The sequence below is a fragment of the Aplidium turbinatum genome, chromosome 15, assembly GCF_918807975.1.
Source record: "Aplidium turbinatum chromosome 15, kaAplTurb1.1, whole genome shotgun sequence".
In the NCBI taxonomy this organism is placed as follows: Eukaryota; Metazoa; Chordata; class Ascidiacea; order Aplousobranchia; family Polyclinidae; genus Aplidium; species Aplidium turbinatum.
In genome coordinates this window covers 17,757,839-17,782,025 of record NC_137486.1, presented here as the reverse complement: position 1 = coordinate 17,782,025, position 24,187 = coordinate 17,757,839, and the positions used below count along the sequence as shown (strand labels likewise).

General features: G+C 37.2%; 3 protein-coding genes across 3 annotated transcripts; 1 reads left to right on the top strand and 2 right to left on the bottom strand.

The window, feature by feature from the left end:
- Positions 1-14,246, top strand: LOC145784020 (uncharacterized). Its single transcript, XM_082595776.1, has 13 exons — positions 1-59; positions 429-481; positions 1,205-1,342; positions 1,819-1,971; positions 2,576-2,710; positions 3,119-3,268; positions 3,777-3,893; positions 4,372-4,518; positions 5,199-5,372; positions 6,786-6,911; positions 8,580-9,173; positions 10,054-10,200; positions 13,805-14,246. Exons 1-13 carry the CDS (start codon positions 1-3, stop codon positions 13,831-13,833), a joined length of 2,022 nt encoding a protein of 673 aa, XP_082451902.1. The 3' UTR covers positions 13,834-14,246.
- On the bottom strand, positions 14,166-20,713 carry LOC145784392 (uncharacterized). Its single transcript, XM_082596204.1, has 9 exons — positions 20,691-20,713; positions 20,429-20,512; positions 19,363-19,487; positions 17,554-17,690; positions 16,558-16,722; positions 15,982-16,140; positions 15,606-15,734; positions 15,005-15,175; positions 14,166-14,587 (listed from the first exon to the last, which is right to left on the bottom strand). Exons 4-9 carry the CDS (start codon positions 17,603-17,605, stop codon positions 14,286-14,288), a joined length of 978 nt encoding a protein of 325 aa, XP_082452330.1. The 5' UTR covers positions 17,606-17,690; positions 19,363-19,487; positions 20,429-20,512; positions 20,691-20,713; the 3' UTR covers positions 14,166-14,285.
- Positions 20,714-20,832: 119 nt separating this feature from the next.
- Positions 20,833-22,464, bottom strand: LOC145784391 (meiotic recombination protein DMC1/LIM15 homolog). The gene has a single exon (XM_082596203.1). The coding sequence runs from the start codon at positions 22,324-22,326 to the stop codon at positions 21,298-21,300; it is 1,029 nt and encodes a 342-aa protein (XP_082452329.1). The 5' UTR covers positions 22,327-22,464; the 3' UTR covers positions 20,833-21,297.
- Between the last annotated feature and the right edge of the window lie 1,723 nt (positions 22,465-24,187).

The following is a 24,187-nucleotide window of genomic DNA, read 5'->3' as shown; positions in this document are numbered from 1 at the left end:
ATGTATTTTTCAGATGAACTTTCTGTCATGGCTCACCCTTGCATGGGCATTTCTGATTGGTGAGTATTTTACTTAACCGCATTTGTATTTATTTTTGCATATAAACTGGACCGCTGGTCAGTTTATTCAACATTATCAGCTACCAAACTGATTACGTTTTGCAAACATTCCAAATTAATTTCAAAACATTGTATTGCAAGAATTTTTTTAAAAACGTTACCTTTCTTGACCTCTGTTTTTGTATCTTTTGAACTTGATTCATAAGTTTTTAAGAACAATTTGAAATTCGCAATAATTTAATATTTTGTCACAGATAAATCAGAAGCTTTGTGAAACTGACTCGTATTTTGAACTACCGACTTCGAAAGCTAACCTATGCCTCATATTGCGGTGTCTATTGCGTGTGTTTACACGTTGTTACTTTCAAGCTGTGCCGTTAAAATTACGTCATTCGTCGTGAAGAAGCTAATTCCTGCAATCTGTAATATTAATCTTGTCAAAATAATTTTGTACAAATTTGAAAATTTTATGTTTACAGAGGATAAAAGCATTTCCTTGCCAAAGTGTTGTTTTGAATGTTTGCCAATTGTCAAAATCTAAATCTAAACAGGCAAATTGAGGCCTAAAATGACGAAATGCCAGCAAAGTCGGTCTTTCTGGCAAGGGCAATCAGATCACACAAACTAAAAATAAGTTGAGAAATATGTTTTCATAAATAGTATAGATTAAGCTATACATAAAAGATAAAGAATTTAATCGACCTTATTTATGCAAATTTTCTCAAATATTTAGCGGCTAGGTTAAGATTACTTGTCATTTAGTCAAAGTCGGTTTGAAATTTATGTTTAGTTTTCTAACTTATCAAGTTTAAGATCTTGTATTTTCTTGTATTTTGGAAGAAAGTCACCTCTTTACCAAAATTTTTTTATCGTTAAATGTTACAATTTACAGCAATTATCAAAAAAAAAAATTTGACGTCCAGTCCTATAGCTATTTGTGAATTATTAGGAAAATTTACATAAATCAAAAGTACGCTACTTGAAACTTTGAATGTTTAAATATTCAAACTTAAATAGCCGTTACAATATAACTCAAGAGTGGGTGATAACAATAATCTACCATTGTTCATCATCTCACTGATTTATGACTTAGGTCCTACGGAAAGCTTATATTTCCAAGCATTTTGTTTTGTGATTTTTTACAGCATTTGCCAGCGTTGATCGCGCTTCGATGAGCCCTCCGACCAACCCTTGTGCCTCACAATGCGTAGGCAGGGACGCGTTCTTGGAATATTACAACGGTCTTCCGTCGGCGTGCAAACAGTGCATACGAGAAGAATGCGGTAAATGCTAGACTTGTAGTTTAGTGCTCAGGATTGTGTATTCATAGCTAGCATTTTGGGGTTCACAATATAGAGGAATTAACTAGACACGTTTTTCCAGGGCTTGAGAGCTATTGAGAGGTATAACTCACTGATTATTGTAATATGTGTTGAATATATATTGAATTTTCTCACCTGAGTCTTAATTCCAAATTTAATTTTTGAGTCTGGAGAGCCCGTATTTGTCATTAGCACAATTGAACACTTCTTTTGGCAGCCTTAGGCTATTAAGCCGCTAGTTAAATTCTCTTCTTTCCCTGTTAAGTATTAAGAAATCAGAGAGTTTGAATCCAAAATCGGACAGTTCACGCGCTACTCCCAAATATCCAGCAGCAGTTATCTTGAATTGACAAAAACCATAGCATATGAAAAACACTCTTTTTACTATGCTTTTGTAAAAATATGTCGTTCAACATTAATTTTACCTAGTTTTTAAGACCCCTTGGATCCAAGCACAAACCTACCTGGATTTGGAAGTTGTGTGGCTAATACACGGGGTGCCTGTGACCAATGCCCAGAGCCACCACAGGAACAATTGGATGGATTAGCAAGATGCAGAGCATGTCGAAGGCCCTTTCAGAGGAGGGGAGGTATGTTGAAAGTGAAATACTTGCTAAAAATTGTAAAATTACGTAACAATACCCTACCAGACATCTATCCACACAGAAAGAAAGGAAAAAATGCGATAATTTGCCATTAGTACGCAATGCTTAAAGTCATAGCCTAAAAATCTTTCATAGCCAACTAATTGTTCATATGTTTTCATTTGTTACAGTAATTCAAGATCAAGTATAAATTTAAGTTTGATTTATAGCTTACATTTGTAATAGGTCTGGCAACGTATGCACCAACCTTACAAATGCACAAAGTTCGAGGCAATCGTAATATAAGCGCACAATTATCTAAACACGCCAATAGGCAAACATCAATGTCAAAACTAAATGAAAGTGGTTTACAGGTGTTGGCTAAGAACGTTAGAATTTTCTGTTCAAAAGGATGACCTTTAAACAATTTCATTCCTGAAAACAGACGTAATTTACAGAGCAGTTCGGCTTTGATAGCTTAAAACCGGCTTTAAACGGCTTTGATTGCTTATACAGTTGTTTCTTTCTAATATTCGTTGCAAGTATGTGTATACTTTAACTGACATAGCTGATCGTCTGGTAAACGTAGCAACAACCTTATTTTCTTCAGGATTATTTTCTCGTGATGGGCCGCGTACCCCTTGCCCATGCATAGGACCGGCTGTCTGCTTTTCAAGAGAAGAATTGAGAAAATACATCAATTCAAGACCACCAAATTGCAGATCATGCATTGTGCAAGCCTGTAGTAAGAGTTTGCAACATATATCTTAATAAAGAGTTTTAGATAGTGTAGGTGGAATGTAATTAACGTTGACATAAGCCACTTTTAAGGTTAATATTGCAAATTATACTATTGATAAGACTATAGAAACTAAGAAATAACATGAGTTGCTAAGACCTTCTTTACTTACAGGTAAACACAAACACAAGTTTTCCATATTAGAAATATAATAGCATAATGAACTCTGTGTATAAGACGAACTTTAAATAATCAAATTAATTGTTTTTTGCGATAAAATCGATTTTTCTTTTAAATGTGATTTTCATAATCAGATGCAGATGGCCTTTCAGCACATATGCCTTAAAAATATATTTTATTACACGACAGTTGGTAGATCCTAAATAAAAAAAGCTTTTTTTTGTTTTTTTTTAGGATCTGTAGACTCACGTAACCATAAAGCATATGAAAATTGTGTCATTCAAAATGCTCTAAGCTGTTCTGGTTGTCCACCTCCCACGCCAGAAAGTTCAAGAAGATTTGAAAGATGCAGAGCTTGCACCAGGCGTTGCGATGCAGATCCAGGTAAGAAATGCGAAGCTATTTTGTGACGCTAGTTTGATGTAAAAACTTTGTCAAAAGAAAAAAAAGATTAGTTTTATTTAGCCGTACTTTAGAGTCCTTTTATTTTATTTTATTTTTAAAAAGGGCTGGATTAAAGTATGGGCTAATGGAACTGCAGCTCCAGATCCCACTAAATAGTTCATTAAAAACAACTGATGTTATATTTTTAGAAAAACTATGTAGCGGCAATTTAAACATATCACAGGCCATTGATAGTACTAAACCAATATGATTTGACAACCTTTTTTTGTAATGCCACATCACCAAAAGTAAAACGAGTATAGATAATATGATCTTAGACTACCAAGCCAAAGTAGTAATACATTCTGCTATTATTTTATGGTTTTGTTAAGTATATTTTATTTGTTATATCAAAATTATTTGTAAAATAACCACTAGTGTCTGTGGCAGACAAATTTTTCTTTTCCTAATTTTACGTAGCCTACTTAAGAGATTTTGTGCGTTTTAGAGTTTTCATGTCCATTGTTTTGTAATTCTCCGGGACCTTGCCCAACGTCTGGTCAAATTGTTGCCACGATCAAGACTTTTCCACAGAACTGCCAGGATTGTATAAGAAGACGATGCGGTAAGATAATATGAAAGCAGCTCTTCAACGTACACTTTGTATAAATATTATGTTTTCCTATGTTATAATGCATCTCAGAAGGCTTATTTACTGAGCAGTGTAATTTCTATGCATTCTGTTGTGAACTCATGAGTTCAGCTAACTCTTAATGTTGTGCATATTGTTGAATAATGGACTGTGAAAACTAATTTTGTGCACTTGAGCAAGCATAGACTAATGCTTTCAACGACCAAGAACGAAAACCAATTTGAGGAGATTCTTCTCAATTTGACAAAGCAACCACTCAACCAGTCACCAAGTGGTAATCGAAACAGGGAGTCAGGCTTGTCAGAATCAGATGACTTTATTGCATCTGGATCTGTTTTAACAGTATTTTTTTACTGCAAATAGCTTCATGTACGTAAATAAAAAAAAGAAGTCAATAAGTAAAACCTTCGATTGCAAATCATGATATAAAGTGGAAATTTGCAATTAACAGGCTACTCCGGTCCAAATAACCAAACTGAGGTTACCAGCTGCATGTACAATGCCAGAGCTGAATGTTCTGTGTGTGTGCTCAGTTCTTCCGCTCAAAGGCAAAGAAGGAGCTGTACAGAATGCCATACACAATGCGAAGCTCGTAGAGGTAAGACAAATAGATGCTGAAAATAACTAAAATCATCTTCCTTCTTTGACACATTCAGCTGACTGCGGAAATAAATGTCGCACAAGTTAGCATGTTCAATTTTTTGTAGTCTACCAGAGTTTATCTGTAAAAAAAGTTATATTTTATGGATGAGATCAACAAACTAAAGTTTAGCCTGTTTTGTACTAACAGATTTAGCCTACCGGTAGCCTACTGTAGATACTGTTTTGATAAAGAATGAGAAAGTATTGTTGAATATTTAATTATAGTGAAGTCATAGAATTAAATACTTCGTATTCATGCTTTTTTTAAATAAAGAGTCGTTAGCTTATGCAAACTATTGAAACTTTAAAAAAGTAAACTGATAGCTATTTTTTCTCAATTTACAGACTATTCAAGATGAGTAGATATTTTTCGCTCAAATCCAAAAAGCTAAAACATTTCAAACTTCCATATTAAAATTTTAATTGCTATTTGTTTAAGACATTAACCTCTTAATCATGACTTCGCAATAATTTGCGAGCATTTTTACGTCGAATCATTTAGCATAATTGGTATTGGATCGTTCTTTGGCAGTGTGCCTATATGTTGTTTATCTGCACTACGGAAAATCGATTGTTTTTACTGGCAAAAGTTTTTGTATCCAGACACTAACTCACGCCTGTCGGCTCCTATTTTAGACAGACCAAGAGAAATGTTGACCACAATGCTACCCAAAAGACCAACAACCTCCCCACAACCACCACAGCGCTGCTCTTGCTTTGGGAACCGAAGATGTCCGAGCAGTATGGCTACAAGGTCGATGATGCAGAATGAAACTAATGCGTGCAGATCTTGCGTCAGTCAAAACTGCGGTAGGCAACTTGGAAACGTACAAGTAACTAAGCAGAGCTTATAGACAAAAGAACATTAACTTATTTGCCCTTTTGCATTTCTTGTATACTTACAGAATAACTTGCTCTATTTTCTCTTCCTTTTTTACAAATGATCGAGTCGATATTAAAATTAAACAAATGGACAAAGTTAATTTAATATCATTGACTTCCTGAATTCGTCTAAGGGAACGTTCAAATATTACGTAACGCCTTCGAGGGGGAGGGGGGGTTTATGCAAAGCGTTACGTTAGCGTCACATTGGGGGGGAGGGGGTTCAAGCAAAACGTTACGTAACGCTTTCGAGTACGGAATGGTAGTTTTTTGTGCTGAATTCGTAGTGAAAAAGCGTTACATGGGGGAGGGGGGATTGAAAAAAGCGTTACGTTGGCGTTACATGGGGGAGAGGGGGGGGTCAAAATTTCGGAAAAAAAGCGTTAAGTAATATTTGAACGTTCCCTAAACCGAAATCTGCTTTTATATTTTCTAGCTTTATCAAAACTGAGGGTGCTAAAGGTAAATTTAGTCCAATGAAAAGTTGAAAATAATAGTAGCCTATCTTGTCATGTCAGCAAAGCGAATAAATACTTAACGCTTTGAAGGTTGGGCTCCTGGAGTCTTGCTCAGTTTGGGGGGGGCTGTCAATTCTTCTTATGCTTTAGGAGTGATATCTCTGTTATTTTATAAGGCACGATTTCAAAATTTGGGATTCACTTTGTTAAATTTATTTACTCTGAGCATATCTGAAAATTAAAACTATGTGAATTTTAGAACTGCTCATATACGTTGAAATGTTAAGGTGACTTTTGACTGTAATTGTAGTGTGAGTTTACACATTATTTTTTGGTAGAGTAATGAAAAACATGCATTGCAATGTTGTGATTAAATTTTTTTTACATAATCTCAATTTGAATCTATATTTTTCATGCAAAATAATATAATAATGCAAAATAGCATACAATAATGCAAAATAACATATAAATAGAATATGAAATATTTCAGAGGATGTGCTGAGAAATGCCTTATATCTCTCAATTTATAACCTTTATTCGCTCAAAATTTCAGCTCAATAGAGGTAAATAAAAGTTAGGAAAAGTCAAGAGATCTCGTAGTCGCAACCTCAGTGGTTTTAGAGATACAACTGTTGATACAAAAAAGTTGAATTGACAGCTCCCCCCCCAACCTTCAAAGGGTTAAGACATCATACAGACTCTTGTGTCATTGCTTCCAAACGTTGGACTCATGGAACTAGAACTATCATTATGAAGGAATCTACAAGTGTAGGCTATTACAACCACAGCGATCATATTCATATCTAACCACCAGGAAGCTGAGCAACCTTTTTCGTTTGAACTTCGGTATATTTAATTGTTTGCAAACGTTTTGGTTTTTCAGGCGATGTTAATCGTGGACGCGGTCCTGGATTTGTTTCTTGCGTTGCTCGCACAACGCAAACCTGCTCCGGGTGTTCTGACCGCTTCAGGGACTGCAGAAGATGCTTCATGCAATGTCCTATACGAGGTAGGCTACCGTAGTTCCACTGAGTCCCTATGGACTACATACTGTGCTTTCAAGATTACACGAATGAAGTAAAGCTAGGTTATAACTTACGGAGGAGTCGTTATAACAGTACGAAGTAAAAGTATCGTATTAAAAAACATCTTATGCGTCAATATCGTTAAAGATAGACAGAAGTTTTTTGGTGTGTGTCATCTGTAGGTGTTCTACAACACTAAGAAATAAAAAATTTTAAGTCCAATGCACCATGTTTGAATATTTTAGGAAAATAGTTTATCATATGCTAATGGGGCTAGTTGGAAAATTGTTGGTGGGGTTAGTTGGAAAACGTTTTGATAACGGTATGACTAGTATATGATATGTAGTATGATACGAGTATATCGTCGTGGTATGATAATAAGCAGTATAAGCTCCAATGTACTTGTTTTAAGCAGACATACATTGTAAAATTTTAATTTGAATAACTTGGAAAGTGCTATATATACGGCATCACAAGTTTTATCAATGCGTTTATTAAAAAATGTTTTTACGATGATCAGGTGTAGAATTCATTGCATTTTGATTTTAAAGCAAGTAAGCATATTTGCTTACAACCCCATGTAAATGTTTGTTGGTTGAAAAAAGAGTATCCAGTTCATTAGTGGGCATTAAACTGACATTTTTCAACTAACCCCAGGCATGGGGTTAGTTGAAAAATCAATTGTATGTTTGTTTATTTTAAATTTTCATTAAAAGCTTAATTGACTCAATACTTAGTTTTGGTTGTATGATAGAGGACACCATAGATGATAATTTAAGCCAAATCAAGTTGTCAGGTTATGCACCAATTTTTTTAAATTTCACTTTAAAAAAAAAACTTTCCGACTAGCCCCACTCTCCCCTACTGTGCTACTGTGTCTTCCTAATGCAAGCAAGCTTTTTGCATTGCGAAAATTCCACAATTTATTATTGTTTTTCTACTTTTTTCTAATCGTGTTTGTAATTTAAACGTAAGCTTGCCGATGCTTGATTAAGAACACCGGAAGAAGCTGACTCGATGACTGATATAGTCTTTCGCTGCTTCCTGTCTATTGTGGAATTTAGTTTTCATGATACTCGTTTTTTTCTCACACTGGTTATTCTTGTACCGTACCATTTTCACAACAAACGAACTAAATGTTTCTCTCTCTCGCTTTCACTCTTTGTTTTGTTTGTTTGTTTTTCATATCTTTATCCTGCATTGCGGAAAGCGGACTTGAGCGCTATGCATCGGTGTACGCCTTCCGACGTACACCTGACCCACGCTGCAGCCGACGGCAATGTCTATTTCCTGTTGTCTACTCTACTTATGACTTAAATTTAGTACTACCCATTACTCGAAATCGATCACTGGGTAGAGGCAATTATCGTAAAATTTCTTGCCCAGAGAAACAACAGCAAGTGCGGGTAGTTGGAGTCGAACATGCAGGCTCTCGACTGCGAGCCCAACGCGCTAACCACTCGGCCACTGCTGCCTGCCTGTCTCAGCATTTGGCGAGCTACATTTTTTTGTTGAGCGTAGAACATTGATAGTATAGCCTATCAGCTTTATTTGTGGATAAAACTATAAAACTAACCTTTTTCTCTAAAAAATTGTCGCTTTGTGTTGTCCATTTTGTTTTTTCGTAATTAACTCTGTTTTTATCTTTTTAGGCGTCTTTCAGCCTAGACCTGCTAAACCGTCTCGTCGCCCTTCTCCCCCGAGACCTCCCACACAACCAAGGCCTCCGCAACCCCGTCCACGACCTGCTAAGCCATCTCGTCGCCCTTCCCCCCCGAGACCTCCCACACAACCAAGGCCTCCGCAACCCCGTCCACGACCTGCTAAACCGTCTCGTCGCCCTTCTCCCCCGAGACCTCCCACACAACCAAGGCCCCCGCAACCCCGTCCACGACCTGCTAAACCGTCTCGTCGCCCTTCCCCCCCGAGACCTCCCACACAACCAAGGCCCCCGCAACCCCGTCCACGACCTGCTAAACCGTCTCGTCGCCCTTCTCGCCCGAGACCTCCCACACAACCAAGGCCCCCGCAACCCCGTCCACGACCTGCTAAACCGTCTCGTCGCCCTTCTCGCCCGAGACCTCCCACACAACCAAGGCCTCCGCAACCACGCCCACAAACTAGAGAGATGGCGTGCAGAAGTTTTTGTACAACACCAAACCAATGCCCATCTGCAAACCAAATTATTTTTGCTGTGCGATCGGGCGTGAAAACAGAATGTCGGAATTGCATAATGAGACTTTGTGGTGAGTAAAGCATGGTTTTCATATGGAAAAAGTACATTGACAAAAATTGTTGGAAACAATTTCAAATTTTGTCGTGAAAAGACAAAACGAAATACAGAACTGTAAAATATTTTTAGCGTTTATAACCAAGATCAATTTTGATGCAAACATTAGACTGCTTATATTGGCCACACGATGTTTTGTAGGCTATCTGTCTTCAGCGCCTGCCGCCGCGCTCTCCAATACTCTCGATCTCTCGTTGCGTGCGCGGTGGGCACTTTGACATAGAACAGTTTTCCTTGCGAATCAGCTGATGTCAGTCATGCGACTCAGCACGTAATATTCTGACCGATCTACTCGAAAGATTTTTGATACAAAAAAAATTAAGTGAATGTATCGCCACTTGCAGCGTGGCCTAATGGGTTAAGGTTAGGGCAAGGGAATAGTCATTTCGATTACGTGGGTTCGATGTTCTGCTAATATTCTTTTTTCTTCTGCAACTGAACTGAGTGCAAGAAGGATCTTAATGACTGTAATCAATTGAGTTTATAAGGAGAATTGTCCTAACTTTCTTTGTAACTGTACTACTGTCAATGTAATTGTCCTACCATTTCGATTGCGTGGGTTCGATGTTCTGCTAATGTTCTTTTTTCTTCTGCAACTGAACTGAGTGCAAAAAGGATCTTAATGACTGTAGTTTGTAAGGAGAATTGTCCTACCTTTCTTGACCAATGCGCCGCAATGGTGGTAGCTGGTTCGCACAGAAAACTGTCCTATGTCAAAGTGCCTACCTTGCGTGCGCCGCTATGTAGTTAAAAAAAACACATTGTCAATGTCTAAGAAATTTTTGTAAGAGCAGGTTAAGCCTAACATTTGGTTTAATTTTAAAATGTTCATAAAGGTGGCTCTGAAGAAGGTTCTATATCAGAACGCGCTGATTGCATGTACCAGGCCCGAGCAGGTTGTGAACAATGTACAATCAACGAAGCGGCTCAACAGCAGAGGACAAGATGCTCCACATGCTTGACTGACTGCGCAAGCAGACGAGGTGATAAAAGTATTATGTTTACGGCTTTAAATTATACCGTATATAAGCTACCGGTATTATAAATTATATCAATTGTAACATTGGTTATAAACGTACCGCATAAGCTTGCCTACTATTTATTTGTTACATTTAAGCCAGCTTAACTTGCAATAAGAGTCGTTTGCAATCGGTTTCATTCTTTTGAAAATCAAGCTTCTTTTGAAAATGAAATTTCATTTTTCTAAACAAAGATACTTGGGTCTGTATTGTAGCCTAATGGTGGAGGGGTGAAGAAAATCTCCCAGCAACACTTTTTTTGTGTTGCGAGATATTAAAGCCTCAAAATAGCAAACGTCCTAAATAGGCTAGCCTAATGGTTGGTTTTGAATCTTTATCCTCGGACTGACAAAGCCTGGATTGGTTATTCCTGGTGGTTTCGCAAACTTGTAGAGTCTCTTGACGCAGGGTCGGTTACGGAGATTGGCAGAGTGAAGTTTTTCCGATTGTTGCCGGAGAATTATGCCATCCACTAGATGCCGCTGAATGTAGAGCAGTCCTGAAATGCATTGCTCAAGCGCACACCCCAAGAGTCGAACCAGCGCCGCGTGATCTTGAGCCCGGCGCGTAAGAACTAACCGGGCGGATGGTTAAGCTTTTTTTTATTCTTGCAACACAAAGTCAAGACGTTCAATTTAACTTATTTTTCTTTGTCGGAAAACAACAGCATTGATAAAGTTACAAATAGTGTACGGGAGCAAAACCACAGAAGTTTAAAGCGTGCGTGCGATGCAGATTTAAAGGTTACGTAGATGAAAGTAAATTAAGCACAGCCATCAAGCCTAAAAAATAGAACTATCGGCGTGTGCACTCAAATCACTTTGACAGAAACCTGCGTAACTGCCCCTGCGTCACAAGTATACGGTACGAAACTACTAGGAATAACCTTTGTCAGTCCGAGGGTAAAGATTCAAAACCAACCAGTCTAGTGAATGGAATAGACTATTATGCCCACCACATAAGTACGTAGAGGAAAAGATATCACCACTTCATCAAGTGGAAACTTTACTCTGTCAATCTATGAGTCGTCTTTACAAAGATCCAAAAACTGCTAAGATCAAGCTTCAAAAAGGTGTTTTCAGTTTAACGATTAAGATTATTTCAACCTTGTGGAGTTTTGCTTTAGTAGGCTGTCTGTAGCCTACACAAAGTTGCAATCGGTCACGAGCATGAACAACTCGTTGAACTTTGAATTAAGAGATCTTACGATGTCCGATATCTGTCAGAGATTGTTCGTGTTTTTCAAGAAAACAGCTTTTTACCAGTTATCTCGTGCTCGGCGCTTTACTATTATAAATAAGTTACATTAGCCTTTCACACTCTTGATATAGTAGCCCAATAATAAACCCGAAATTAGGCATCGGTGGAAATTCAACATCACTCAACATGAATTACAGTGGTATTGAAACGTTGTTATTGTATTAAAATATACTTTTTTTTGGGGGGGGGGGCAAGATTAAATTTGAGAGGGGCGGGAGCGATTTTTCCCTGTGGCTATGTCTCTGCCCAACCAACAAAACAGCTCATTTTATATTGAATATTGGTGCGTGCAAAATCAATGATAGCACAGCCCAACAAAAAAATTTTGGCACAAAAGGTGAGAGTCATTTTAGAGTATTTCAGGGCCCCTGATTCCGAAAATGCACTTAGTTTTTTCGAATTGGCTCTAGTTTTCGAGATATTCGACAATGAAGATATTTTTGAAATCGTTACTCAAAAGCTTTGAATTGGCACATTATACTTATTTTCAGCCCTGCTTACCATTGTGATGTCATAATTGCACTTGTCTAGTTTAATTGGTTGATATCGCATAAAACTTCAAAACGCAAGCAAGGATCGAACTGAACTGCGATTAACGTAAGGGAGACATGAATATTCAATGGAAATAGTTGTGAATCAGTACCTCACAAGAAAAATAGCCCGAAAGTCATGTGTTTATGAATGCAGCTTTATATTGAAAAGGTAGGCTACTGAAGTGGATACTTGTACAAATGAAATTTTATTCTAAGCCTTTGTTGCAAGAAGTTTTTTTTTTTTATCTATAGGCTAATAAACGGCATGGGCTAATAAAATATGCCTTTGACGAGTAGGACACTGTCTGCTTTGTAAAGCGCTGAGGAGCAACGCATTCTGCAATGGATACAGCGCTTTATTAAAACAAGCATTATTATTATTACTTTGACATGAAACTGGTTGATCAAGATAAGTCCTGGTTTCCTCCTACTAAAGTATGCAAATATTGCACTCAAACCCGTTTCTGGTTTCAAGGCTAAGAAGAAGTTAAGAGTGCCATGGCGTAAAGAGAGCCGTGGAATCACCTTATTGATAGGCCTACTTCTGTACGGTAAACATGTTCGAATGAAGTCGTCACAAAGGAAGTTAAAACATTATGTTTACATGGAGTGTGCAAGGCGGGCATTGCATGGACGTTGCCATTTATGGGTTTTTTTTGTTCTCTCTTGTTTCAAGTGGGGATTTGGTTGAAACAATAGTAAAACGGGAATGACCGATAGTAACTTCAATACCTTCAGCAATATTTTGAAGCAAGGTCAAGGCTTTTTCTCAAAATCATTTCTACCACCTATTGTAGTTAGAGATTTAGTTATCAAAAGTGGCAGCTGGAATCTTGGCTCCTCATCTCGATCAATGTGGCATTCTTGACTTCGAGGCCAAGATTACGTTTTTCCGTAACAAAGACAAAATTCTAAGCAGCTACTTTAATGAAGAACATAACTTTGTATTCTGTAATTATATAAATGGCCTTCATACCTTGATGGGGTGTTGCTCAGTAGGCTTACCATAATAAGGAGTAGCGTTTGTTCATCGATAGCTTTGTTTTGCTTATTTGTCTAGTTTGTTAAGCAAAACAATGTAGCCTACGCAATTTGTTTGTACTTACGGTAGTAGCTTAGTTAGTAAATCTGATACTGTTGAAGTCAACAAATATATTAACGCAAATTCGCAAAACACAAGTTATATACAGTAGAACTCGGTTAATCCGGATCTTCGCCTAATCCGGATGAAACTGGAAGTACAAATGAGTCAGGTTTGATAGAACCGCCATTGGTTAATCCGGATCTTCGCCTAATCCGGATGGAATCGCCGGTCAAATCGAATCCGGATTAACCGAGTTCTACTGTATTCTACATCTTGTATCCTCGGGCTTGCTTCACGTCGTAGTTTGATTGTTACTGGGCCAGTAAACGTTAAATAGCTGCTTGTTTGGGTTGTAATCAACGTGATTGGTTTCAAATAGCCTTTGTACAACTCAGAAATGTGCCTGGAATTACTTTCAGTTTTGTCTACGTAATAAACCACACGACGTTTAATCTATAAGGGTTCAAAATTGCAAAAAAAATGTTTTTGCTGTATCTCAAAAACTAGAGCCAATTAAAAAAAAAAACAAGTGCATTTTCGGAATCAGGGGCTTCGAAATACCCTAAAATGACTCTAACATGTCGTGCCTTTTAAAAAAACATTTTTTTTGTTGGCCTGTGTAGTCTAGTACGCCTTGTTTCCAAATAGTTCTTGCTTGAACATTTACGATTTTATATTATTTGTTTTAAAGGTGGCAATGAAACATCCAGCTCTCCCTAAAAACCCTCGGCTGACAAACATTTCAAAGAAGCAAGCAAAGGTTTTACCTTCGTGTTTCAACATTTGCAAAACTGCTATTAGTTTACCATGCAAGTGGCCCAAAAACATGTTGACAAAGTTGATTCTAATTGCAATGATAAGCTGTCCAGCTGGCTAAAAAGTCGCCAGACGTGGAAGTGATACCAGACAGCAACATCCGTCATTTAGATTCAACGTCAGCAGACGTTGAATTAACGTAAAATGGACCAACGTATGCAGACGTTGAATCAATGTAAAAATGACAGATTTTGCTGTCTGAAAATACATAGCTCTGTACATGGTTGTATTCACGCTGCAATAAAATCCCTGTATTCAATTTATCACAAATGAACCAAAAAAACGATATTATTTTTCATTACATACAAATGCAATTATTCAGTCTGTTCTTTCTGGAACGAAAATATAGGTCAGCTTTATCCGAGATAACCATATCCAGAGTAGTAGTTTCGAAAAGGTCGCTGTCTGTTAACACGCCTTCGCCTGTTGTAGGAGGTAACCCTATAGGGCTGGTAATTGTAAGGCTGGTACACATAAGGTTGATATCTGTAAGGCTGGTAGGTATTGTAATACCGATATGGCCTCAATGTGTTGCGCAAAGTGTAGCGTATTGACCGTTGCAAAACTCTATTAAGGATTCCTGTGGTCTGGAAGGTGTTCCCGTTATTGACTTGATTCTGTTGGTTAGTAAAAGATATCGATCGACCGGTGACAGTCACTGAAAGACATCAATTAGTTTACATTAGATTAAATGAAACGAGTGTGCATAGCCCATGATAGGGATTCATCACTATGCTCTATATCGGACCCCACAAGCGCTTGGAAGCTGTTTAAATATTATTTGAGGCAATTACGTCACAACCCCGACATGGCTTGAGACAGGTCGAAAACATCTATAAAAGGCAGAGAAAAAGCAAGAAAATGGCATCGTATATTATTTCAAAGATCTCTTTGGGAAAGTTTACCAAACAAAAAATCTCCAGGCACTTATTTCGCTCAACATTACAAAAAAACACCACGAGACGCCATCGCTTCGCAATCCTGAACAGGAAAAATACTTTTACATTGCTGTAACGTTTTGTGGTGATAAAGCGATAAAAAAATTGGCAAATTTGCGATAGTAGAATCTTCCTACCTGTTGGTGTCCCCACTGTGGTTGTTGGAGGAATGTCGCACCGAGCAATGCAGTCACCGCAATATCTTCTCGCGAGTCGTACCTCGCTGCTCAACACACACGCTGAGCATTCACCTCTGGCTCGGTAGAGGCAACTAGCCAATGCAGCTCGATTGGACTGACTAAAGCTATCTATTACAAAATAAGCAACAAAATCATCAAAGTATGGCAGCATGGTCTGTAAGTTTTGAAGTCGCATTGAAAAGCTCACTAATGAAGCAGAAGTAGACAAACCCACACTATTTATGATGATGAAGAAATATAGTGGCAACCTGTAACGCTTATAGGCTAAATTTAGCTCTTGTTAAGCATTAAATTCCATGTATAAATAAATGTGCTTAATGTAATGTAACTCATTGTTTCCAAAATTCTATTAAAAAAAATCTATTAAAACGTTTCAAGGACTTGGTCCAAGACGTAGGGAGCCACTGTTTTGCGAACGTATAAACAAAATATTATGTAAACAAACATTACTGATAACTAAACAACAAAAACATACGAATAAATAATACAACACAGTAGCGAACTTTTCATGACAATATTACGCTGTTTGGTGACTTACCACTGCACTCGTTCGTCACACAAGCCCGGCAGTCAGTTGTTGTTCTCTCAACAGAGTCAACGATCTCGTCGTCAGTAGGACAAAAGCTGATGGACTGGCAGTACCCGGTGCATGACCCTCTGGAGGCTTCTGCTTATGAAAACACACAGTGCAGCATTTGTTGAAAAATATCTTCTGAGTTCTGACTTAACCAAAATAGCTCACTTCGTGAGTGACTCTCACAAATTAACTACAGCACACGACTAGGTCAGAGAACATCAGATAATTATGCTTTATCGGCAGACAAAACAGTGGGCAGCATACGCAGAATTTTTTATGTGATTGCAAGGATAGTTTTTGTGAAAGACAAATTAAATTTTTTTCCCGATCATTTTACCTTGAGTTTCTTGTTCAGCATAACAAACATTCACGCAGCTCTCGCAATTTCGAAAAGTTTGTAACTGCAGAAAGGTAGGATTAGGACATTCAGTGCAGTTTGTCCTAGCCCCAACAATGCAGTTCGGCAAGATGTTCCTCTCGTTTGGCCGGTACAAAGCTGCAACATATGGAAGCGTGCTTGCAGCAAGATAGGTTCTAGGCCTAACCGTGATGAAATTGTACAAAGTTTTGAAGAAGCATTTTAAACCGTAAGTTGCGAGCCTTCACGTAAAAACTAACTGCAAAGGTCCTACAAAGCAAAAGTTACCGTTAATGTGATGCCAGAAACAAGATGGTAAACTGTAAAAATTAAAAACGTTTGAAATAAATTATGCTAAAATTGTTTTAAAGTTTTGAGGTCCAATATCGATATTTACATAATATTTCCATTGCTGATTGCTGCAGGCTTAGGCTATTTAATGTTTACCGTAGATGGCTTGATCAAAAGGATATAGTATATCATGGACGGTGTCTACGACATCTTTGCAATTATTAAACCTAAACAAAAGCTATCAACCAAGAAGCGCCCACACACCACAAAGAGCTTCAATGCAAGAAGCACAATTAGAATTTGCTTCCCCTGGGTTGCTTCGAGGGTCAAGACCAAAACAAGAAGGTGTGCGCTCGCATCTCGAATAACAGTCCACCTCTACATCGGGAAGGCTCGGGGTTAGTTCGGTCGAAACTGAATTCTGGCACACTGAAATGTTTAATGACATTTATTTAACGCCGCCACCATTACGCTAGATATCTTCTCGGCCACTATACGATGTTGAGAAAATAATTGTCATAATAATGTTCAGTAAATCGCAAATCATAAAATGTTTTCAAGCGAGTTTTAAATTCGTTTACACTTTCTGCAACCTTTGATACAAATTAGCAAAAAATGCTAGCAGGTAGCAGCAGTAGGAGAGGTACGATAAATGCATCAAGATTTCACTCAGCCTGTAACACAATTAAATAAATTGCTTTGTAAGGCAATTTTAACAAAATAATTGTGCAAATAGTGAGTGAAAATGTAATGTTGTTTTGTAACGTTAGTTCTAGTATAAAACTTCTTGATAATTTACTTCAATCTAATTAATGCTAATTCAATAGCGGGTACCTTTCTAAGGAATGTGAATTAAAACCAATAGTAAAGATACTATACAAACAAGGTTATAACACAAAAGAGTTCATCAACAGATGCTTTGATAGACTGACAGTAGTAATGTATACAGATAATACAGTATCAGGCCTTTTTTTTACGGAATGGCCCGTTTCGGTGAGTCCGATTCGGTGAGTCTGATCCCTTAACGGGGGATTTTTTCAATTTTTTTTTTAAATTATCGGGTACCGTAGCCTAATTATATCATTGCCGTTTTAGGGTTAGGGGTTAGAGGTTAGAAACTCACCGAATCAGACTCACCGAATCGGACTCACCGAATAGTAGCAGACCCCTTTTTTTACACTAAGGTTACAAATGGTTAGTTACAAAAGAATATGAGCTGTTTTAACAGTGAAAATGAAAAAGTATTTTACTTAACCTTACAGCAAACAATTGCTTGGGCAATCACAGCAAGAACAACATAGACACGAGCCATCTTCAATCAGCGATCACACAGTTAATCAAACCCTTTCGTTGATAGGCTTGTAGGTCAACTAGGGCAGCCCTTAATTTCAGTATTCCTGCATACGGAAAATAACATAAGCTAGGTTACTTAATTTTTGAATTTATGTTTTAAGCATCATTAGTTAAAATAAAAAATGTAGTGTTATATTTTAGGCAATGCCTTGCTGTTATCAAAAAGATCGGCAGGTGAATGCTTAAACTTAATGGAGTTGCTCAACTTACCCCATAAACATTTGGTCGGGGTAAGTTGAGCAATACGCATATAAATATTTGATATATCAAAGCTACATATGACACGATGATCAAACGCAATCTAACATGCAGCTAATTTACTGGTACAGTACTTCAAGTCAACCCTTTTAAATTTTTCAAAAGCAAACCATTTTTTTGCAAGCAACTTAAGCAAAAAGGTGCTTATCTAAACCAATCCTCCCCAATTTTCCATAACTTCTTAACTGTAGCAAGCTATTTCCTTTACAACTACGCATCATCCACCATACCGATAGCTAACAATATTGTTGGCTATAATTACAATATTTTTATAAAATGTTTTATAAAAATAAGGCATTTAAAATCGTTCAATATTAAAATACAAAGCTGCTAAAGTTTATAGACTGGCTTACGTTAGTGCTCTAGTCTGCTTATCTGTATCATAGTTCTTGTAATTGCTTAAAGCAAACTTTTATATTGAAATGATTCACTGAATCTGTGCATTATATAAGAAATGCGGGGAAGAGCACGTGATAGAGAAAACACGTTTGTTTGTTGAATGTTACAAATAAGAAAACATTTATTCAAATAGATCTCGTCTGCACGGAGTTTTAAATACTGGTGCTAAAAAACATAACTGACGTTGTTTAATGTTGAATAACCGTGTCGATGATTTGTAACAAAATGAGCACAACAAAACAGAGCTGCTCTATTTAACTTTCCAGGTACTTCAACACTCAACAGGGGCCAAAATAAAGTTACACCAAACATCGTGCACGATTTGAAACACGATTTGTCTTATCATGCAAGTTGGATTCGTTGAAATCTAAAAAAGGTTGTTATAATTCAGTGCAACCTGTGCATAGCACACACGTTTGCAGTTCACACCACGACAAATCGTCGTCACACAAACACACGCCGTTTAAGCCAAAAAAATAAGTCAGAATTAGACGAAATTAGAAAGTGGCCTTCGCTGCTTGTGAGCTCCGTGGTTCATAACAAAGTAAAAAAAAGGCTCCTGCGTTCATTTGCTTTCTCCGACGGAAGTAAGCATCTGATTCTACGAAACGAAATCTTTTTCTCAACTGAGGTATTCCACAGAAGAGTTATAAATACGCCTACTGGGCTTCACTTCTTGAATTCACTATCTAAAGTTACTATACTGGTTACTATACCAACTTCCTCATCGTTCTCATGTTGTCTTTATTATTTGCAAACGTTTTTCCATCAAGTTTCTTACCTACCTTTTTCCAGACCTTTGCTTGGTTATCACAATTCACAAGTGATATTTTTTGCTTTGCTGGTCGAAAATAAAACATGCAACTGAATTAAAACTCTTTTCATAAGCCAGGTGATATTTTAACGCTTTATAAATTATAGTGAATGATCTGTTAACAGCAGTAGAAGAAGCTTTCTGCAAACCGACACACATTACTAAAACATTGCATAAGCAGTAGGCCATGTTTGGTCGCCGGCTTCCACACTCTTTTGGTATTTGAAACTTTTTTCTCCACTTACCTTCAAAAGTGAAACTTTTGTCTCTTCATTTGCATTCGCAACTTTTTTCACAAACAAGGCAAGTTCCTCACACGCCAACGAGGAATATTGCTGATAAAAGTTTCGCAAAACGTCTGAGCATCGACCTATAAAAATCTGAAGACTAGCTTTACATCTACTTGGGAAGTGCATTTAAATACAACTGCAAATATGTTTCAGGGCCTTGTTTGGGTTGTAGTTCCCTGTGTGAACAATAACGTATTTTTAAAAACACCAATATTTTTTATTTTGGCTGCCGGGTGCGAAAATTTGAATGCCGGGAGGCTCAGAAAGGCCATGCTTGGTCGCCAAAAAAATAAAGGAGCTTAGAGGCCTGATAGGCCTACTGGCCTAACTTGGGAGGAACTCAAGTTTCTTCTAAATTCGTAGATTGAGAATGAATTACCTTCTTTTTTACTTTCTTGAAATATAGCGATTTACCAGGTGGGTTTCGACTTCACACAAACACACTTTAAAGTTGGTTTCTTCTGTGTTTCACATAGGGAACGTTCAAATATCACGTAACGCTTTTTTTCCGAATTTTTGACCCCCCCCCCCTCCCCCATGTAACGTCAACGTAACGCTTTTTTCAATCCCCCCCTCCCCCATGTAACGCTTTTTCACTACGAATTCAGCACAAAAAACTACCATTCCGTACTCGAAAGCGTTACGTAACGTTTTGCTTGAACCCCTCCCCCCCGATGTGACGCTAACGTAACGCTTTGCATAACCCCCTCCCTCCCCCTCGAAGGCGTTACGTAATATTTGAACGTTCCCATACGGGCTTTGTACACCGGAATGGCCCGTTTCGGTGAGTCCGATTCGGTGAGTCCGATTCGGTGAGTTCGATCCCTTAACGGGGGATTTTTTCAATTATTTTTTTTAAATTATTGGGTACCGTAGCCTAATTATCATTGCCGTTTTAGGGTTAGGGGTTAGGGGTTAGAGGATAGAAACTCACCGAATCGGACTCACCGAATAGTAGCAGACCCTTGTACACTGTCCGGCATTATTAATTCAAATTGCACATTAACTGCTCGAAACTTGCCTCCGTATCTGGCTCAGGTCATCACCAGTGTCCTAAAAAAACCAGATCTATCGAGTTTTCCACTGAGAAAAAAAAATCTTTCATCTGAAACAGAATGATTGAAAACGTAAGGCTAATATCTGGCTTTCCTGCAAAAAAAAACAAAAACATTATGGCTATCAATAAGAGTAATGTAAACAACACGTTGTTTGGAAAATTATTAGTAGACCTTCCAATTTTATGATCTATCACTGTATTAGCTTGTAGGCTACAGTTTACAAACCGTTTGAAGAAGTTGTCCATCACTTGTCTTCTTTCCATCAAAAAATACACACACACTAGTAGGTTGGTCATTTATCTAAACCCACATGCTAGACTTGTGAATCAAAAATAGGCTCTATTTTAAATGTCACAAAGCCTTTAAACTAGAAATTACAAAAACACACATTTGGCGTGACAAATATAATCAATTGGTTCATAAAATCGATGTAATTTTCAGCCTTTAAGTTTGATAAAGTGAAGCTGGGTAGAAATGTCCACAAACATACCATAGCATAGTAGGGGTAAAAATATTCTCTGCAAAAACACTGCTAATAAAACAACAACGAAAAACAACAATAAATCAACTCTCAATAAAAAAAACTAGAATCTACAAAATAGCAAGAACTGACATATAACTTTGAATTGCAATGATTTGAAGTAAGGAAACTTGTAAAACTGTGCCTACAAAATAAAATGCCAATTTTGTGGAATTTTAAAGATTGCGCCCAACAGCACAAATAACAATAAAGCTGAGTTTCATCAAACGATACACTGCTTCTAGTTACATTCGTGAGCAATAAATAGAATCAAAGTTTTGGAAAGCAATTGCTAACAATCAGTATACAAACTCATTCTTTCGCATCAGCAATTCCACCTCCAGTAATAGAAAAAGTAGCTTCAGATTCAGGCATATCAGGACTGTCATATATTTTAGCTATTCGTAATTCACCACGACCTTTTCTAAGGGATATGCGAGTTGTTGAAGCATGAGCTAGTATGTGTCCTCCAATCGGTTTCTTTGGATCAGCCTGGAAAGACATTGTTGCCCCAGGGTCAGCAGTCATCTGATTGGTTAAGAAAACAGCAACATTATATTCTTCAGATATCTTTTGTAACCGCGAGAGCATCTGAGCCAGCTTTTGCTGTCTGTCTGCTAATTCTCCACGGCCACTAAAATCAACACGAAATAAAGCCATTACAGAATCCACAATAAGAAGTTTAAATATTCCAGCTTCTTCATGAAACTTTGCAGCTACATGGTCCAATAGCTCCATTTGGTGTTCACTTGTGTAAGCTCGTGCATACATAACATTATCTAACACAGCATTTTGATCGAGATTAAAGCGATCAGCAATAGGGCGTAAACGATCTGGGCGGAATGTATTTTCTGTGTCAATATAGACAACCTTCCCTCCAGTGTAACCATTAGCTCCTGGTAGTTGTGAAGTGACTGATAAAGTATGAGACAGCTGAGTCTTTCCAGTTCGAAATTCTCCAAAAACTTCAGTGATGGCCATACTTTCAACTCCACCACCAAGTAGTCTATCCAAATCTTCACTACCAGTTGAAATTTTAAAAACCTGTTTACGTTTTCCACTGAAATTTAATGCTGTGATGAAACCAGTTGTCACCATTTTAGCAGCAGCTTCTTTTATTTTATCCACCTTAGCCTCAGATATTCCCTTGATGTGAGATAAAGACTTTCTGGTTGTCATTTGAACACCTTTAACAGTACAGATTCCTGCTTGTTTAAGCTTTTTCAAGTCAGCAGCATTGATGCCGTGGTCTTGAAGAAGATTTATGTCTTGAAAAAATGACTCGTCATCTTCTTCATAGATTTGTTCAAGAACAGATTCTGATACAACTTGATCTTGCATGATATAAGACAAGTAACAAATGATATTTTAGTAGCCTATTTAAGAAATTGTTGCTTTAATATATAAAGGCACATTAAAATCTGAAGCAGAAATTTTTCTGTTTTAAGTGTTCGAAAATCCATGTATTTCTTATGTCTGTTCAGTTCTTTTTTTCTGCTGGCAAATAAACAAAAATATACAGTATATAATACACAACACAATAAACAATAATACTCTTGAAGAGCAAAGATGGCAGCGTAAGACCAAAAGGTCACCAAAGTCAGCTGCCACCCTAAAGTTTAATTGTCGATCTTTTTTATACTCCTAATGTATAAGTCTTGACAAAGTTATCTCATATGACGTAGTAAATGATTCATCTTCAGTCTGAGAAAGCATAAAATGGCCATTCCTAGCAGTCTTGAATTCTTATAGAAGCTGAATTGCTGACACAGGCTCAGTTACTGAGGTTGACAAAGAATTGAAACCTGATGTTTTTACCTATAAATTACTTCATTAATTAAATGTCGTTGAATGAAGAACCGTCTTTGAAGAGCATTGCTCAAACACTTACTGTAAAAGTTAATTCATCTTATTAACTGATCATCACTTCAACTTAATTTCTTAAATTGAATTAAAAGTTAACAAAATCAATTAGAAACAATTACCTAATTGAGGTAAAAGTAAAAAGTACAGAGTAAAATATCACAAGCTTGTTTTCAGTGAATTGCTAGCTAAGTTTTTTAATTAATTATTTATAATATATCATAATAAAAAATAAAGAACCTAAAATGTAAATACTAAACCCATGTTCAGTTACATTTAAAGCACTGAAGAGGAAGACAGTATAGTTTTCAAAACGTTTGTTTGTTGAACATAAGTTTAGTATCTACAATCTCCATTTTGGGCTCTTTATTTTTTTATTATATTAATAATATTAGGCTACTTTATATTAGAGAGTGAGAGAGAAAACTTTTATTTTGTCTGTTGCAAGAGTAGAATTACAAACAATGTGAATAAAATGACACAATAACAATCTAGACTCCACAACATACAAGAAGCAGCGAACGACTATATCAGTCATTGAGTCAGCTGCTTCCAGCTGACTCTGACTATCACATGAAAACTATATTATATACCTTGTATTGTATCTTACATAAGATACAAGCTTAAGTGATTTAACATGTCAGTGATTAAAAACAGCAAACTAGGCCTAAATGTTTACATGACTTTAAGACTGTAATTAGTGGCAACATGAATTGAGGCTGAGGAGTGAGGACCCAAAAATAAAAACAGAGCCAAACATTTTTTTGGAGCTGTAACTGAAATTTAGGCTATAAAGTTGAGACCGGCATTAAGTTTAAAATATTTAGTAAGAACATTTGTTTCTGGCTATTGTTATTAAAACTTTATATGTCACAATCAAATCAAGCAAAATTTTGTCAAGACAGCATTGAAAACATTGAAACAAATATTCCATGTAAAAGCATTTGTTTATATGTGCTACAATACTTAGTAGGCTTGTCTTCCCTGGTAGCTCAGTTGGTTAGCACATGACTTTGTGGAAGAAGCTTCAAGATCAAGCGGCGCTGGTTCGACTCTAAGGGTGTGCGCTTGAGCAACACATTTTAAGGACTGCATTCAGTGGCAGTTAATTGATAGAATAATACTCTAGCAACAACATTTCAACAATCGGAAAACTTCACTCTGTCCATCTTGATAACTGGCCTTGCACCAAGAGCCTCCACAAGTATGCGAAACTACCAAGAATAACCAATCAAGGCTTTGTCAGTCTGAGGATAAAGATTCAAAACCAACCAACCAAACCTAGACTACAATAGCAAACTTTAGAAACCATTGTTGGGCCTAATGAAACTAGAGCTAC

Coding starts and splice junctions, on each gene's coding strand:
- LOC145784020 (XM_082595776.1), top strand. CDS start 1: ATGTATTTTTCAGATGAACTTTCTGTCATGGCTCACCCTTGCATGGGC. Junction 60..428: donor TGCATGGGCATTTCTGATTG/GTGAGTATTTTA, acceptor GTTACTTTCAAG/CTGTGCCGTTAAAATTACGT. Junction 1,343..1,818: donor GTGCATACGAGAAGAATGCG/GTAAATGCTAGA, acceptor CTAGTTTTTAAG/ACCCCTTGGATCCAAGCACA.
- LOC145784391 (XM_082596203.1), bottom strand. CDS start 22,326: ATGCAAGATCAAGTTGTATCAGAATCTGTTCTTGAACAAATCTATGAA.
- LOC145784392 (XM_082596204.1), bottom strand. CDS start 17,605: ATGGCTCGTGTCTATGTTGTTCTTGCTGTGATTGCCCAAGCAATTGTT. Junction 16,723..17,553: donor TGCCCAAGCAATTGTTTGCT/GTAAGGTTAAGT, acceptor TAAACATTTCAG/TGTGCCAGAATTCAGTTTCG. Junction 16,141..16,557: donor TTGCATTGAAGCTCTTTGTG/GTGTGTGGGCGC, acceptor CATATGTTGCAG/CTTTGTACCGGCCAAACGAG.